The 16284-nt window shown below is 34.3% G+C and overlaps 3 protein-coding genes across 4 annotated transcripts; all 3 read left to right on the forward strand.

Annotated features, from left to right (window-relative positions):
* The first annotated feature begins 608 nt into the window (after nucleotides 1-608).
* Nucleotides 609-2608, forward strand: CDI (Nucleotide-diphospho-sugar transferases superfamily protein). 2 transcript variants are annotated; one of them, XM_021426452.2, is made up of 2 exons: nucleotides 609-768; nucleotides 1483-2608. In XM_021426452.2, the coding sequence occupies exon 2, from the start codon at nucleotides 1515-1517 to the stop codon at nucleotides 2277-2279; it is 765 nt and encodes a 254-aa protein (XP_021282127.1). In that variant the 5' UTR covers nucleotides 609-768; nucleotides 1483-1514; the 3' UTR covers nucleotides 2280-2608. The 2 variants fall into 2 exon arrangements, with proteins under 2 accessions (XP_021282127.1, XP_021282126.1); XM_021426451.2 differs by having other exon boundaries at nucleotides 620-872.
* Nucleotides 2609-6538: 3930 nt separating this feature from the next.
* G-TMT (gamma-tocopherol methyltransferase) lies at nucleotides 6539-10313 on the forward strand. The gene is made up of 6 exons (XM_021426455.2): nucleotides 6539-7126; nucleotides 8313-8482; nucleotides 8726-8830; nucleotides 9019-9222; nucleotides 9465-9567; nucleotides 9913-10313. Exons 1-6 carry the CDS (start codon nucleotides 6772-6774, stop codon nucleotides 10014-10016), a joined length of 1041 nt encoding a protein of 346 aa, XP_021282130.1. The 5' UTR covers nucleotides 6539-6771; the 3' UTR covers nucleotides 10017-10313.
* Nucleotides 10314-12088: 1775 nt separating this feature from the next.
* LOC110415026 (uncharacterized) lies at nucleotides 12089-16186 on the forward strand. Its single transcript, XM_021426495.2, has 4 exons — nucleotides 12089-12301; nucleotides 13846-14083; nucleotides 14156-14257; nucleotides 15140-16186. Exons 2-4 carry the CDS (start codon nucleotides 13900-13902, stop codon nucleotides 15874-15876), a joined length of 1023 nt encoding a protein of 340 aa, XP_021282170.1. The 5' UTR covers nucleotides 12089-12301; nucleotides 13846-13899; the 3' UTR covers nucleotides 15877-16186.
* Nucleotides 16187-16284: the final 98 nt, after the last annotated feature.

Genomic DNA, 16284 nt, shown 5'->3' on the forward strand with positions numbered 1-16284 from the left:
TAGAGATGGAGTTAATCAATTTTTATTGAAAATTATATGTAATATATAAAAAATTTTAAATCCCCCCATTGTAAAAGGGTGGTGAGTTTTATGAAAGAGTACAAGTTAGCTCTTCTTACTTGAAAATTTATTTTATATATTAATAGTAAAATTTTTAAAACATATACAGATTTAAATGTTTACATAATGTCTGCATAATTATAAACATAAAAATAAATAAATTATCTATTTTTTTGGGATAATCAAGAGCAAAATGCCACTAGTACATGTGCAGTACACAAAGTCACGGATTTATATAGAGAGAGGGATAGACGTAGAGAGACGTTTTGATTTTATATGAAATATCATTTAGTTTCGGATTTTTATGTATTTTATTAAATATTATTGGCAAATGCCAATTGATTTAAAAAATTCTGCTTCTTAATTCAGTTGGCATAAATCAAAAGCAAAAATAAAAGAAATTTACATGTGTCAAAAGTAAAAGCGTATCCGTAAATAAATTAACCAGCTGACAAGACCACGTGGAGGCAGATGAGCCAGTGTTGTACACCGTACTCATGTCTTCACCCGTCAACACGGAAAAACAATAACTGGTTTCCCTCCTCTATGTAAAAACCGCACACTCGTTTCACCGCTAAATCCTCGCTCCTACGCTCAAAGGCAAATCTCTCTCTCTCACTAAAAATCTCCTTTGAGCCAAATCTAGTTCGAGGGTTACGAATACAAGTTCCCGATTCTATAAATAGTCTTGCAGGAGTCAATCACCAAGTAAATGCAGCACCTCTCCTTTATTCTTTAGATTCTTTTATTTTTCGCTTTATTCTTTCTCCATTATCAAGAATTTCAAGATCCACGTTTCGTTGTTCTCCCAGGCAATCTTTCTCCTTCTCGTCATTTTTGCTTTTCGGGTTCTCTGTTTTTTTTTTTTTGTTACTGCGGTTTGTTTGTTTCTTGTTCTGGGTTTAAGCTGACAATGTCACTGATCTGATGTTTTTTTTTTTGGGCTAATGTTGTCACATTTTCTTTGATTTTATGGACAGTTTTTCTGATTTTTAATTTGGGTTTTATGTTTTTTATTTATTTATGTTTTGTTTAATTTATTGGAAGCACTGGATTAATCGACTCTATTTTCGTTTGATTTATGAACCTTTTTGCTTTAGATGTACTCAAGTTTGACGCTTTATTTTTAGATTAGTCGATGCATAAGTAATCTCCAATGTAACCCAATTCTTGAACTCCCTGGCTTGGTTATGTCTGTTTTCCAAGATTCTGCTATAGAAAAATAAGTGAAAAACATCAATATTAGAATTTCATTGTCATATTCTTTATAATTGGCCTGAGAAAACTACCCATTTCAGTCAAGAAAAGAGAAAATTGTCATTTTTTTTTAATTTTTTTCCTTTTCTACAAGTTGTCGAGTATGTGGGTTTATGGACATTACTGTATTAACTGAAATGAAATAAACTTATAAAAAATGTGCAGATCTTTGTTGTAGAAGAAGACTGCTTGCTAAAATGACTTTGCCTAATGGCAATGCTCAACAAGTGACTAGCAATGGGGATGTAAGCAAAACCTTCAAGATTTTCGTCGGTTATGATCCACGTGAGGATCTAGCGTATGAGGTCTGTCGGCATTCTATCTTAAAGCGTTCTTCAATTCCTGTTGAGATCACACCCATTGTTCAGTCAGATCTTAGGAAAAAAGGCCTTTATTGGCGTGAAAGGGGACAGTTGGAGAGCACTGAGTTCTCCTTTTCACGGTTCCTAACACCGTACTTGGCAAATTATGATGGTTGGGCAATGTTTGTTGACTGTGATTTCCTTTACTTAGCTGATATCAAGGAGTTAACAGAGTTGATTGATGATAAGTACGCAATCATGTGTGTTCATCATGACTATTCCCCGAAAGAGACCACAAAAATGGATGGTGCAGTGCAGACTGTGTATCCAAGGAAGAATTGGTCTTCTATGGTGTTGTACAATTGTGGTCATCCAAAGAACAAGGGGTTGACTCCAGAGGTTGTGAACAAGCAAACAGGTGCTTTTCTTCATAGGTTTCAGTGGCTTGAAGATGATGAAATTGGATCAGTCCCATTTGTGTGGAACTTCCTCGAAGGGCATAACAAGGTTGTTGAGAATGACTCAACAACGTTTCCTAAAGCTGTACATTATACTCGCGGAGGACCATGGTTTGAGGCATGGAAGAATTGTGAGTTTGCTGATCTTTGGGTGAATGAGATGCAAGAGTACATGGAGAAAAACAAGTTAAATGCAATTTAAATTCAAATCTGCACGGTGCAGTGGTATTTCCTAATTCTGTTTTACTAGTATGTCAATGCACTCTTGCTCCATTTTATTTATTTTATTTATTTATATGTTGAATTTGTCTTGTGTATCCTAGATCTGATCATGCTTTAGAGAAGAGGTATTTTCTCTCTGGCAGTAAATCCAATAGGTATTGCTAGCTATCAATATATATATATATATATATATATGTAATTCTTCATTTATTATTTGTTCAGCTGGTTACATTTGGGATCTGATCCTTGGCATGTTATGCAGTACCATTAATTGTTTAATGAGATGTCTCTCTCTTGTTTTTCTTTGGTTGTTGTTGTTGTTGCAATTGATGTTCATACCAAATGAGAAAAGAGTCGGGACTCTCTTTAAGCAGCGGCCTTTTTCCTCTTCTAATGAGGTGTTGCCGAAAAGATGGATGAAAACTTTGTTGATTCATTCTCCATTGGGGTTTGGAACTTATTTAACAAGGTATCAACTTATGGGTATGAAGGAATTATGGTTGTTGGTACAAATGTATAACATTTCCATCCCGGTTGCTATATAATAGCTCATACCCTTGTTCTGGTTTGAATCATTATATGCTGGTAATTGGAAAAAGAGCGAGAGAAGAATTAGCATGTGCTTGCTGTTGGACATAAATGAGGGTGCAGTTTGTTTTGGTTCCTCCATTTGTATTTATGAGTAATTTCCCCAGCCATTATCTCATAGAGAATACAAGGTTTTGTTGTGATGTAGAAAATTTGATCACAGCAATTGTCACGTGGCCAACATAAAATGCTGCACTGCTTTTAGTTGTCCCTCAAAAGGGCTTCTTCCACATTATTAAATGGGGCCTTGATGTCAATGCCACGTGTTTGATACTTTTTGCTTACCATGAATTGATTTTGTGAAGCACTTTGTGCCATTCGTTCAGCCTTTGAAACCCACACAAATTTTGCCTTAATAATATAAAAGGACTCTCCTTGGATTTGGAATGTTCCCCTCGAAGAAGAAAGACACCCTTTCTTCATTTAGTTATAACAAAGACAGCTTAAGGGTTTGAATTTAAAATTTTAATGTTAAAAAAACAGGAAAGAAAAAGGAGATGTAAATCTACGGAACGATGGTCATGAGCCATGAGCCCACAAAGACGTTACAGCTATGGCCTATGACCTTAAGAAAAATCCTCAGCATGGGCCTGGCCATTGGACCCTCTTTAAAGGCTCAAGGTCCAATATAAAATTTAAAGTATGCTGATTTGGTAATAACTTTATTAAGAGGATTAAATTTTAAATACAGGTAAATGAAAAAGATTGCAAAAATTAGTTTTGGGAAACACTTGAACAACATCACTTAAATGGCTTTCTTCAAGTTCCCTAATGAAAAGAAATTACATGTTTGACATTTTTGGCTTAGCATGGACCCTACATCAACTTTAATTTGCCATATTCAGTTTTGTTGAAATTAGTTTGTACTGGCTAAACAGTGGATGGTGAAGGGTGTACAAATGGATTATGGCTGTGGAAAAGTCTCCGTGTTGAACGGTTTTGTGGAATTCTGTTCTAGTTACGTGCCACGGTAAAACACCGATCTATAATGTAGAGCTAAATGTCGACATAATCTTACTTTGGGGTTAAGGAATGTTCCATCCCCTTGTTAAAACTTTAATTACTTTCTTAACGACATGATTGCGACTTAATTGGAAATTAGGCCTAAATTCTGGACCAAAATTGCTTCCATGTCCGTCACCATCATCACTACCGTTTGCTTTCTTTTTCTTCTACAGCGGTATCTTCTGACCACATCACGTGAAACACGCCTGAACACCAAGACATTGTTTTCAACGACTTATCTTCAATAATTATTATAGATAATTATTAACTTGATTTTCTTCTCCGAAGAAATTCCACAGCCATCCAAGTGCTGCAGCAAATCAGCTGATAATCATGACAAATAAATTAGTCAAAATTTTAAATGATTACCAATTCATTTTTGATATTTATAAATCTTGAGTTACGTATATAATGAAAAATAATTTTTATTTATCTTGCAAATTATGTCTCGTATATCTCAAAATCTATTTTTCTAAAATCTCCAAAATAATGTTTTAAATTTTAACCATTATAATTCTCTTTATAAATAAATTTAGTGGATGTATAATTCATTCATTAATTAATTCCCCTAAAATCATTAATATAGTTTGTAATCTTAATATATATAATATTGTATTATGAGATAGGAAAAATAACAATTCAAATTTGATTTAATTATTATTAATTTTTTTTCAAAATGATTGAAACCCAATATTCCAATCTCCTTAATCTCTCATCTGTTTATTTTTTTTTTTTAAAAAGGTGAAACTAGAATATGCTATCTAGAGGTGGTTGCCATAATGCCATGCATTAATATTAATTATGGCAGTCGGTGTTTCCTACCAGACAACATTCTTACTCAATATAATCATATTGTCTTACAATAAATGCGATAACATTTTTAACAGTAGAAAAGATACGGTGGACCCTCGCTGCATGGCTTATGCATATATTCATTTTGCTAGTCCAAATATATATAGTTTTTAGAATATTGTAGAAGGTTTTTTCTTTCAATAGATAATATATCTTTAGTTATTCTTATGTTTAGTCTTGTGCATGTGACTGCAGACACACACACATATATATATATAAAATACTATAATATTAATTTTATATCATTTATATATATTTATATTATAAGTTTGGTGTAGCTCAAAATTTCCCAACTTTCTGTTGTTTTTTTGTGGGAGATATTTTTGACGGGTGTGTGAGCAGTCAGCACACTCAACAGTCAACATCACTAGTGTACAAGTTTTATAGGAAACTTGCAATCTTGTCAGCTTGTGCAACACCTTATCATATCTAAGTTCGTTTTCTGGCCATTAATTATTGTTATTATCTATAACTTTAAGTTCAATAAATTTTTAATTTTCAAAATATAATAATTGCTTTGAATATTTATTTTTATATATAATGATGGAAAAGATTGAGTGTCATCCCTTTTCACATGGTATGTTCGTCGGCACTACTTGATAGGGGTTTTTTTTTTTTTTCAATCAATATCACAACCATGCTACTCTTGTCCTATTTTTATTTTTTTTATTTTTTGTAATTTTACCAATAATGGTTTAAGAAAATTTTACTCCTGATTTTTTAATTCTCTTCAATTTCACTTTTAATTGGAAATTAGTTCCTAGCTGTTGCTATTTTAATAGTATATAATTAATATGTGTACGCTATAATCTCATTAATGTAATTATTTAGTTACTTGTTTTTCTTATGTGTCCAATTTAGTTTATTTTTGGTTGTGAGTTTAATCATATTAATTACTTTTATTGAGTTTCGTTACTAGCTATACTATATGTGATGACCGTGTGAGGGTTTTGATTTAGTAAATAAAAAATTTATTTATTGACCCCTAATTTATTATTGATATCTCAATCTTATAATTTTGATAAAATTTGGAACTATTTTCCACATATATTGTTATTGGCACGTGGGACCTTACATAGTAGATACCCTGTGTATAGAGGTGGTGCCATTTAATATTTGCCTTATTCCAACTTAGGCAGTGGTACTGACATTATGAATTTATTAATGTATGTATTAAGTCAGTTTTATTTAAAGAAAAATTAATACTATTATCTCATTTTTAACTATTATCAGTGCAAAATACTTATAAAAACACACACACACACATATATATTTATATTACAAATGATTCAATAAAAATTAATCTACCCAATATTTAATTTTCAGTTGCATACCCAACAAATTTAATATGACAATTTCAATATTTAAAATTTTGGAAACTAAAAATTTAACACTTTCCAATTTATCAAACAGTACATTGCACTTTTAAATCTCCCTTCTTTGTACGACATTATTAAATATTTTGTAAGATGAGGCATGGTTACGTTGCCAAATGAAAATAGGAATATTCAAAGATTTTTCCTTAATGTATTGAAGGGATGAAATTGAAGTGTTATCATTTGTGAGTCTGGTTTAATTTTATGTGAAATTTATTTAATTATATATTGATTTGTTAATTAGTTTATATTTTAAATGATTTCTTATATGAAATATAATATTTGATTATAATTATAATTTCATTTGATTTCACAAAAAAGAAGCTAAAAAAATAATGGTTTAAAAGCAATCTGATATTTTTTGAAGTTTTTGATATTTCTAAAAAAGGTTGTTTCAATCCAAAATGGGTGGAAAAATAAGCACACCAAAAACGGAAAATTCCACTAAACCTCACTAATCCATTCGCCACACACTGTACTACATAATTCCACCCCCTTTCTTTCCATTCCGCCACACTGTCTGCCGTTCCCTCGATTCCAACGCTCCACTCCTTTCCCCACCGCTCCTCTCCTTTTTACCCTTCCAACGCTCCTGAAATCGAGAAACTGCCACCACCATAACTGAACAGGGACGACTTTACCTATAAACAAATGACTTCCGCTTTCCAAACCTCCTACTCACCACTCCCCCACTTCCCGCGCACGTGCCAACGCCCTCCTGTACGACGCCCTTCTGTTTTGTTCTCCTCCTCCCGCACCTGCCAATCCCCCGCACGCTTCATGTCCATACGTGTGAACGCGGCTGCCTCGACCACGTCTGACGGACGTGCGTTGCTGGATGGGATAGCGGAGTTTTACGACGAGTCGTCTGGGCTTTGGGAAGACATGTGGGGTGACCATATGCACCATGGCTTTTATGACCCTGATTCGAACGTTTCGGGTTCGGATCATCGATCCGCCCAGATCCGAATGATCGAAGAATCGCTCCGTCTCGCTGGAATATCGGGTTCGGTTTTTTAGTACTTTTATAAACGCGTCGGTTTTCTATTGGACAGCTGGTTTTGTTGTTGGATTTTAGCGTTATTTCGTGAAAAATGATGATGTCAGCATCAGGACCTCAAGAAAATAACCAAAGACACTTATGACGAGTGACAGTTATTTATGAGGAGTTAATTAAAAGAGAAATAATTATTCAACCTGTTTTTTAAAGAAAAAATTACTGTAAGTAAAACGTGTACACGATCATACTTTTTGTAAATATTTGTAAATTTGTTTTCGGATTTGACATATCGATCTACGGGTTGGCCATCCCAGGGTCGTTGTCTTTTAGCTGTGTAACCCAATCGGCTATGAAGGACTATTTGTATTTTCGGTGCAAATTTTAATTGATTGTCTCCCTTTAGATTGGCTCAAATTGAATGTATCCTTTTTACCATTTCAAATATGTTTTTCTTTTTTTTTTTTTTTGGGGGGGGTGGAGGGGGGGGTGTGTTTAGGTGAATTTATTTTTAACATATACACGTCTTAGATATGATGTAATTGTTACTGGTGACAGTAAATAGTAAAAAACATATATGGAAGATTTTAAAAATTAAAATTAAAATTATCTTTTGGAGAACAACGTGAAAGATTTTACTTTTATATACAATAATTAAGTTCAAATCGATATTGTATTTTAGTCATTTGTTTTTTTTAAATCTAATACCATAATTTTGATTTTCAGTAACTTTTTGAAAGCAAAATGTAATAAATAAGAAAAGGTAAGTAGTGAATGTAACAACCAATTGTAGCCTTAATTGATTGTCTTAATTTGACATTTTGCATTAGTTTTGCAGTTATGGTTCTTTACCGTGGCATGATTGGTCGATCCTGTACATGCAGATTATTTTGTCTTGGTAAAACTTAGATCATGGCAACAATGGCACCGGAGAGAGTATTTAATCTCTGTTGATATATTTTCCCCTTGATGAATTTAGTTTAATGATAGTTTGAGTTCAAAATGGATGCATAGGTCTAGCATACGGTATTCCTTCATTGGTATTTGTTGAAGTGAAAAATAGGATGTTTCAAGCAAAGGGAGTTATTGTAGATGTGAAAATTTTTGGATCTACAGATGGCCCTAGGTCCGTCTTGGCTGAAATGAATGAAGATGAACTTCTAATAATTGATTTTACCTCTGAATTGGCTTTCAGACGACCCAGCAAAACGGCCCAAGACAATAGTTGACGTTGGGTGTGGGATAGGAGGCAGCTCTAGATACCTAGCTAGGAAATATGGAGCAACATGCCGAGGCATTACTTTGAGCCCTGTTCAAGCTGGAAGGGCCAATGTTCTTGCTGAAGCTGAAGGGCTAGCAGACAGAGTATGTGCAAAACTCTCTGTTCCCTACATTTTAATCCTTTATTTTTCTTTTCCTTTCCATATATAAGGAAAGTTTATATTCACAACATTAATATCAATTCATAATAGTTTTCAGTTAAGAAAGTGAATTTTTTCTCCATGCCACTAACATGAGTATGTGATCTATGCAAATATTTAGTTTTCTTGATGGAATGATGGCTCAATATTTCTACATGCTTAATATAACCCTGCGCCCTATTAGCAGGTTTCTTTTCAAGTTGCAGATGCTTTAAAGCAACCATTCCCTGATGGGCAATTTGATCTAGTTTGGTCTATGGAAAGCGGAGAACACATGCCCGACAAAGCTAAGGTTTGGCCAATTAATAGATTACATTTAAGTTTGATCTGTCAAGCTGAATGGAACTCTGGCATTCATGCTTGAATTTACTATTAGCACAATTTTTTGTTATTGTATATGACTTGTTATGTTCTTTTTTTATTTTTTGAAAATAACATGGCATGGTATGTTAATTTCTTCTCTGCTTCCAAAACTGGCAGTTTGTTAATGAGTTGATGCGAGTTGCAGCTCCTGGTGGCAAAATAATAATAGTGACATGGTGCCACAGGGATCTCCTTCCCTCTGAAGAGTCTTTGCAGCTGTGGGAGAAAAAGCTGCTAAACAGGATATGTAATGCTTATTATTTACCAGAGTGGTGTTCGACTGCTGATTATGTCAAATTACTTGAGTCCCTATCTCTCCAGGTAATTATTTCCTTGAAAAGGCTAAAACCGTTGCTCGAATTTGATGATTCATTCAATTCAAATGCTTGCACACCTTTTGATGAGATATAATAGTTGACTTACGTATGATGAAAATATACTAGTTATAATCTTCCCAACTGAAAGTGACTAAAACTCTGAGCGGATGAGGTATTTTTAGCAATCAGGTCTGAGTCTCACTTTATTGAGGAATCAGTTAACTTTTGCACTTGTAACCTATGCAGGATATAAAGGCCGCTGATTGGTCTCAGCATGTTGCCCCATTTTGGCCAGCAGTGATACGCTCAGCATTGACATGGAAGGGCTTCACATCGCTGCTGCGTAGTGGTACTTAAGCCTAGCATTACTTGCAATTTTTAATATTCCTGACAATTACTCTTTTAAACAAGCTGATAGGAGCATATGAGTAATATATATATATATATATATAAAGGTAGTTTTCATTTATCACAATTGTTTGAAGTGAAGGGAAGAAGAATTTAACAGTTTTTGTTGATTTCTAGGTTCGGTTCCATACTCGCATCACACACATATGCTTGCACTTTTGGGGAAATGACATTTAGCCTTGTTTTGCTTGTTCTCTCTCTCTCTCTCTCTCTCTCTTTGGGGGTTAAAACTTGGAAGGGAACTTCTTTTGTTGGTCTTAATTTTGGTTTATTTTGAGTTGATTAGGATTAAAAGCCATAAAAGGAGCTTTGGTGATGCCAGTGATGATTGAAGGATACCAGAAAGGCGTGATCAAATTTGCTGTCATTACCTGCCAAAAACCAGAGTAAATCACCATGCTAACCAAAGGTTTGGAGTGTATTGATACTGCTGCGCTCAATCTTGGTAGATGGTGGAGGAGAAACATCCATTATTTTACTGCCTTCATATTTCAACTTTAGGTCAGAGTAAGGGTGTCTGTCACCCTGTTTACATTACAAGTTTACAAAATAAAGGGAGGCTGCAGTTTCCTCTCATTTCTGGAACTGTTGATTGCTCTTAGAATAGAAACAATCAACCGATAAAATGTATGCTGAATTGTAAAATTTTCATCATTAATAAATCTTGATTCAGGCTTTTATTTTCAACCTTGTCTGACCTACAGAGCCACTTCTTTTCGTTTCTTTTCTCTTGGGGGATTACATAATCACTCATTCCAGCCATTCTACACCCAAGCAATCACTAAATTTAGAAAGGATGAAAGGAAAAGGGGGTAGAGACTGAAACAGCAAGAAATATGTTTGAAAATTCGTAATGAAAATGGAAAAAAAATGGAAATTTTGCCACAAAAAAAGAAGAAGAATAATGGGGATCGGGCAAAGCTGAAATATGTAGGCAGGCATATACATGGACTGAAACAGCCAATTTGTCAATCTTGGATAAGGATTCGTTGAACTCTGTGGATTATTTTGGGTAGTTTTATCAACAAGGCAAGAAAACAAAAACAAACCAACAAAAAAAAAAAAGGTTTGTTTCTTAATTTGGTGTATAAGGACAAGACGCCTCAACATCCGAGAAATTATTTTGGTATGAGACGAATGCCGAAAGAAGCTGTAATCCTTCCCTCAGACTGTAAATGAAAAGCCAAAAATATCCTCAACAAATAACCAAATACCAACGCACCCACCAGTACGGCTGCAAACCCTCGGGGTGGTGAATGCCCTTTTCGAGTGATGAGTGACAAAAGTGCAAACCATAGAATAAATATCTTTAACTCATTCCCTCCACCGAATGTGTGGCTGGGGGGCTCTAACCTTAATTAATGCATTTTATTTTATTTTTTTGAGATAGGGTCAATGTTAATTACTTGATAACATACTTAAATATTTAATTCAATAATAAATAATAAAATATAAATTCAATAACTTCAGTTATTATTATTATCAAGTTTAAAAACACCATATTAAAGATATTTTTCTGTTCTTTGATATTTTCTCGTTAAATTTGGACCTCGCTCAAAAAGATAGAAAAGACAATAACCTCATTTTCATCTTTTGCTTTTTATTGCTTGTGCTTATCATAACAATGAGAGCGAAAAAAATTAACGTTAACAATATACAAAATATGATATATGTCTATTTTCTAATGCAAAATGTGCAATTTTTTGCTGTTGTCTGTCTCTTTCTTCTTAATAAATTGTTTAAAATTCTTTAAAAACTTAACTCGTAATGTGTTTTAAGTGTAAAATATTTAATTTCATTTATACATGAAAAGTTTAGAAAAAAAAAATCATAAATGATTGTTGAAAAATCAAGATTAAATGTGGGAGATAATTATTAAACTATTAATAGTTAATTTTCTTTTATCTTATTTTTATAAAATAATTATTTTATTTCGTGAATTATTAAAACTTATCTTAAAGTGGTATGTTCTGTTCACCAAAATAAAAGAGAAAATATGCGTTAAATAATTTTTTGACATATTATTTTCAGAAAAAGAAAATGGAAATCTTAAGAGTGTAATTATTTTAAGCTAAATCTGAGTTGTCACAAAATAAATTAGTCATGATTAACAAATTTCAGGACATGCGCCTTACGTGTTGGAGAATTTATATTTGGAGTGAAGTGCACTCATTTTTTTCTGTTTTTTCGTTGGCTCTGTTGGTCCACAAACTCATCCAATCACTTGGCCTTTTTGAAATAAAGCAGCCAAATCCTTCAGAGCTCAGCCGCAAGCGGCTTGGCCTTTTCTTTTTTGATTTTCTTTCTGCAATTAAAAAAATTTTGAGCAACAACTCCAACAGAAACAAACGGAACAATTGAAGGTAAAAGCGACACGTGTCTTTCTGACGTGGCAAAATTCCCTAGCTTTACTTTTTTTTATTTCTTTTTAAAAAAATTATTCTTATTTTCTAACTGCAAAAAAAAAATATAGGAAAAAAAAAAAAAGAAAGAATGAAAATCATCTATCAGCCAAAAGCCGCCATTTGAAAAACCCTCTGTACTTGTCATTTCTGGAGAGGTAAGAGAAAGGGAGGGAGTGAATAGTGACAGAAGGAAATACTTGTCGAAAACGACGCCGTGGGGGAGTTTCAGGAGAAATCCGTCGAAGGAAACCCTAGTTTTTCTTGAATGAGGTTTGTGTTTTTGGCTCATCGATTTTTTCTTTTGGTTTACTTTTGATGGATATCGAGTTTTTTGGGATTAAGATTACTCGATCATTATGTAGTTTTTCTTTATTTAGGTAATGTTAGTTTCTTTTTGTACGATTTGGAAGGTTTTTCTTTCTTGAATTAATAACTAAAAGAAGGAGAAGAGTGAAAAAAAGGGGGTTAAACATTTAGTTAGTTGCCTTAGGATTTTTGTGGTGTTATATGTTTAATTGGTTCAGTAATTATAATGAAAATGTTTTTAAACGTCAACCTCAATATTGGCGGTGTTAAGAGAAATGTCAGCTAATGGAAGAAGTTAATAAACTTTTTCAAGTTTTAAAAATGGATAGCTTGGGATTCTATAATGTTTTTGGTATTAGAACTTGGAGTTTCGATTTCATTACATTAGGTATTAATATATAGATTTTAATGTGTAGAAATTGGAGTTTATGTAGACAAGTTTGCGCTGTTTGTAGAAATGTGAATACTTTTTTTGCTTCGTAGTAGTGTTTGGGCAAATTGGTCTTAACTTATTCTCGCATATGCATTATCTACTGATTTACCTTTGCTTCTTTCCATCTTATTTAATGGTACATTTTGGTTTTTTTTATCCAAACTCTATGTAACGGATGAGTTGGTTTAGAACGATTAGATTTTTCTTTCATTTAGCTTAGGATAATATGAAATAAGTGTCCTTCATTTCATATGTCTACTTTTGTTATGAATGGATGATTGACACCTCATAATATATATTATTAAATCCAATAACCAATTCGAAATAATAGAACTTGAATTGTGCTTTTATAAATGATGAACTCACTCTGAGTTCTTGCTCATGTATATTTTTGGTGGGATGCTGATTTTTTTGGTGTACAACATCTAGTTCATCTGTTTTTAAGATGTTATCTAGTGTTCATAAACTACTTGGCTGCCTAAATAAGGGAGAACTATAAAACTTTAAGCATTATTATATGGGTTTGGCACATGTCATACTAATGCTTAAGATGTTGCACATGCTTATATTTTCGTTTTCAACATATTTTTAGCAGTAACCATGACTGTATTTTGCTTAGCAAGGCCAACCTGCTCTGTTGTAAGTTGAGCAGCTTAATTGCATTGTTTGTTGGTCAGGTTGTTGCATAAGTCTAGCATGATGGGAATATTGTGTACATTATTGAAAGGTTTTTTAATTCTACCCTTGGATGTGTTTTATGATCTGTGACAAAGCTTATGCTTTTAAGAGCCAGGGATACCTTATTACTATGCCACAATCTATTATATTTATAAAGTTTGTGACATGTCTGGTGGTTGTATATTGATTTCTTATTGAAAGATCTAATTCAAAATAAAAAGCCATGCAATTTAAGTATTTTTAAATTGCTGTTTTTGGTTCAAATTCAATTCACAAGAACCTTTTGTTTCTTGTGAAGATAGTGGACACTGCACAACTCCCCACTGTCTTGATGCTATTTCACCTAATTTTTGTTCAACATGGATAGTAATGGCATTTTGGTGTCATGTGACTGTAGGTCATATTTGGATGATTCAGAGTTTACCCCTCTGACCCTTCATTTGTTCTTAAAATGAATACAAGAAGTGGCCGGGTATCTAGGGGTGAGAAGTCAAAAAATTTTCAGGGTGAGGGGCCAAATTGGATCCTTATTGCTGGTGGTGCCTTACTAAGTACCTTATCAATCCGCCTGGGGTACAAGCTGAAGCAGGCACTTGACACAAAGCAAAAGGACAATGCTACTACTAGCTTGAAAGGTATACTAATGTCTACTGCTCCAATAATTGTATTGAATACGTAACTGCTGCTTAATTTAGAGTTTGTTACAGGGCATGGAACTTCTGACAGGAGGAGATCATCAGGTTGCCGTTTACATTCAAATATGTTCTCGTTTACCCAAGAAGATGATGGTTGTTTCAACTGCATTTCAGGTGTGATGTGGCTTTTTGGAAATTTGATCAGTCCAAAGGTTATATATAAAAACAACTGCTTGAGGGTTTTTTCTTTCTATGCTTTACTTTTGAACTTTGGAGTGGGGTGGGGATTTTAACTGGAAGCACTGGTATGAAAGCCTGATATTTTTTTCCTTTCCTTTGGGGATAAAGGGGGTAGGGGGGAGAGAGATAGATGTGGCGAGTAGGGGGAAATAAGGACATCATCAGAAGTTCATAGTGGTGAGACATGAAATATCTCAATGTGGTTGCTAATTAGCATTCAGTGTACCTGTTTGCGCTATTCCTTTGGTCAAGGAGGGAAAGATGAATAGCGGTCAAACCTTAAGGGAGCATGTGATTGGAAATGAAAGTGAAGAAAGAAAATTTCTCTTCCAAAACGTCTTTTTTTAGTGTTAGTAGTCATATATTGGCCGGAAAGAGAAGAAAGAATGTCCCATTTACCTTCAGGACAGAGTTTTTACAGATTCTCCATTATCTTGAATTGCTTGCTTTCCAGTACAAATACTTGGCAGCTTCAGTTTTTCCAAATTTTTAATGATACCAACTTTGAGCCTTGAGGTGTTGATATGTGTCTAACACAGGTAATTTAGAAAAAATGAGAAGTTAGAACAACATAATTTTGAAATGTTGAGGTTGGTATTTTTATTTCCATCGCTAACAATATGCTTGGAAGACAAGGGCCTCTTGGAGTTTGCTATAGCACTCGAGTTCTTCCCATTCATCAGTAAATTTTTCTTTGGCTAGTTCTAGATTCATACACTAATGATTTGTTTGTTTGGATAGTAAAAGCTAAAGCGTGGGTGTTTTAATATTTTCCTTTGCCTGTTAGCTTCTTATTTAAGTTTGGGTTTAAAACAGGCACTGAAAGCATGGGGGAGAAGCACCCACCAAATGGCCAGATACTGCCCGAATCTGAAGTTACTCTCCCTCTGGTGACAGTTCCCACGTCTGAGTTCAACAAGGATAATGGTGTTATGTGGGCATCATCTCCTGATCGCCTTGAGTTACCTCCAAAGCCGTTCCATCATTCTAACTGCTCAGATTCACCATGTGTCTCTGAATCAGGCTCTGACATATTCAGCAAACGGGAAGTGATACAGAAACTAAGGCAACAATTGAAGAGAAGAGATGATATGATTTTGGAGATGCAGGACCAGATTATGGAGCTGCAGAATTCACTGAATGCTCAAGTGGCACACTCAAGTCATTTACAATCACAACTGGATGCATCAAACAGAGACTTGTTTGACTCCGAGAGAGAAATCCAAAGGCTGAGGAAAGCAATTGCAGATCATTGTGTAGGACATGTCGGCACGAATGAGAAGACTACAACAGTTACAGCTTGGCCACCTGACATAAGGAATGGCCATGCCAATGGGTATCTTGAAGGGGAAAGCAATTCGGGCTCCCCTGAAAAGGGAAGGGGGGATGGGGAGAGAATTGAGATGCTGAAGAGAGAAGTAGGAGAGTTAAAAGAAGTGATAGAAGGAAAGGAGTACTTGTTGCAGAGCTACAAGGAGCAGAAGACAGAGCTTTCCATGAAGATCAAGGAGTTGCAGCAGAGATTGGATTCACAGCTGCCGAATATTTTGTAGGTACTTTTTAGGTTTTGTGCATTCTTGCTTGCTTTCCCCCGTTTCTTTCTTTGATTTGAGGGTAAAAAAGATTGCCTCTTTTTCTCCTTTCTTTCCCACTATCCTTGGCTTTGAAGTTTATTGCTTGACGATGTGTTCTTGCTACTGCATCTGTATGTATGAAAATGAGCTATGCGTGAGAGAGAAATAGGAGGGAAAAGCAAAGCAGTAGGCATCATTATATTGGTTTGTGATTTGACTTTTCTCTTGCTTAGCGAGTGCCCTTTTTCAAATAGAAATTAGAAACCAAGTTTTCTCGATAGTGTTAGAACTGTTTTTGTTTTGTTGCTTTTCTTTATCTTTTTAATTAATGGCACCCATGATTTTTTTTTTCTTTTTGGTCTTGGGACAATACAGTGGAAAAAAAAA

The sequence above is a fragment of the Theobroma umbraticum genome, unplaced genomic scaffold (assembly GCF_002168275.2).
Source record: "Theobroma umbraticum cultivar Fairchild unplaced genomic scaffold, ASM216827v3 scaffold_147.0, whole genome shotgun sequence".
In the NCBI taxonomy this organism is placed as follows: Eukaryota; Viridiplantae; Streptophyta; class Magnoliopsida; order Malvales; family Malvaceae; genus Theobroma; species Theobroma umbraticum.

Coding starts and splice junctions, on each gene's coding strand:
- CDI (XM_021426452.2), top strand. CDS start 1,515: ATGACTTTGCCTAATGGCAATGCTCAACAAGTGACTAGCAATGGGGAT.
- LOC110415026 (XM_021426495.2), top strand. CDS start 13,900: ATGAATACAAGAAGTGGCCGGGTATCTAGGGGTGAGAAGTCAAAAAAT. Junction 14,084..14,155: donor TGCTACTACTAGCTTGAAAG/GTATACTAATGT, acceptor AGTTTGTTACAG/GGCATGGAACTTCTGACAGG. Junction 14,258..15,139: donor TTGTTTCAACTGCATTTCAG/GTGTGATGTGGC, acceptor GGTTTAAAACAG/GCACTGAAAGCATGGGGGAG.
- G-TMT (XM_021426455.2), top strand. CDS start 6,772: ATGACTTCCGCTTTCCAAACCTCCTACTCACCACTCCCCCACTTCCCG. Junction 8,831..9,018: donor ACATGCCCGACAAAGCTAAG/GTTTGGCCAATT, acceptor CAAAACTGGCAG/TTTGTTAATGAGTTGATGCG. Junction 9,568..9,912: donor CACATCGCTGCTGCGTAGTG/GTACTTAAGCCT, acceptor TGAGTTGATTAG/GATTAAAAGCCATAAAAGGA.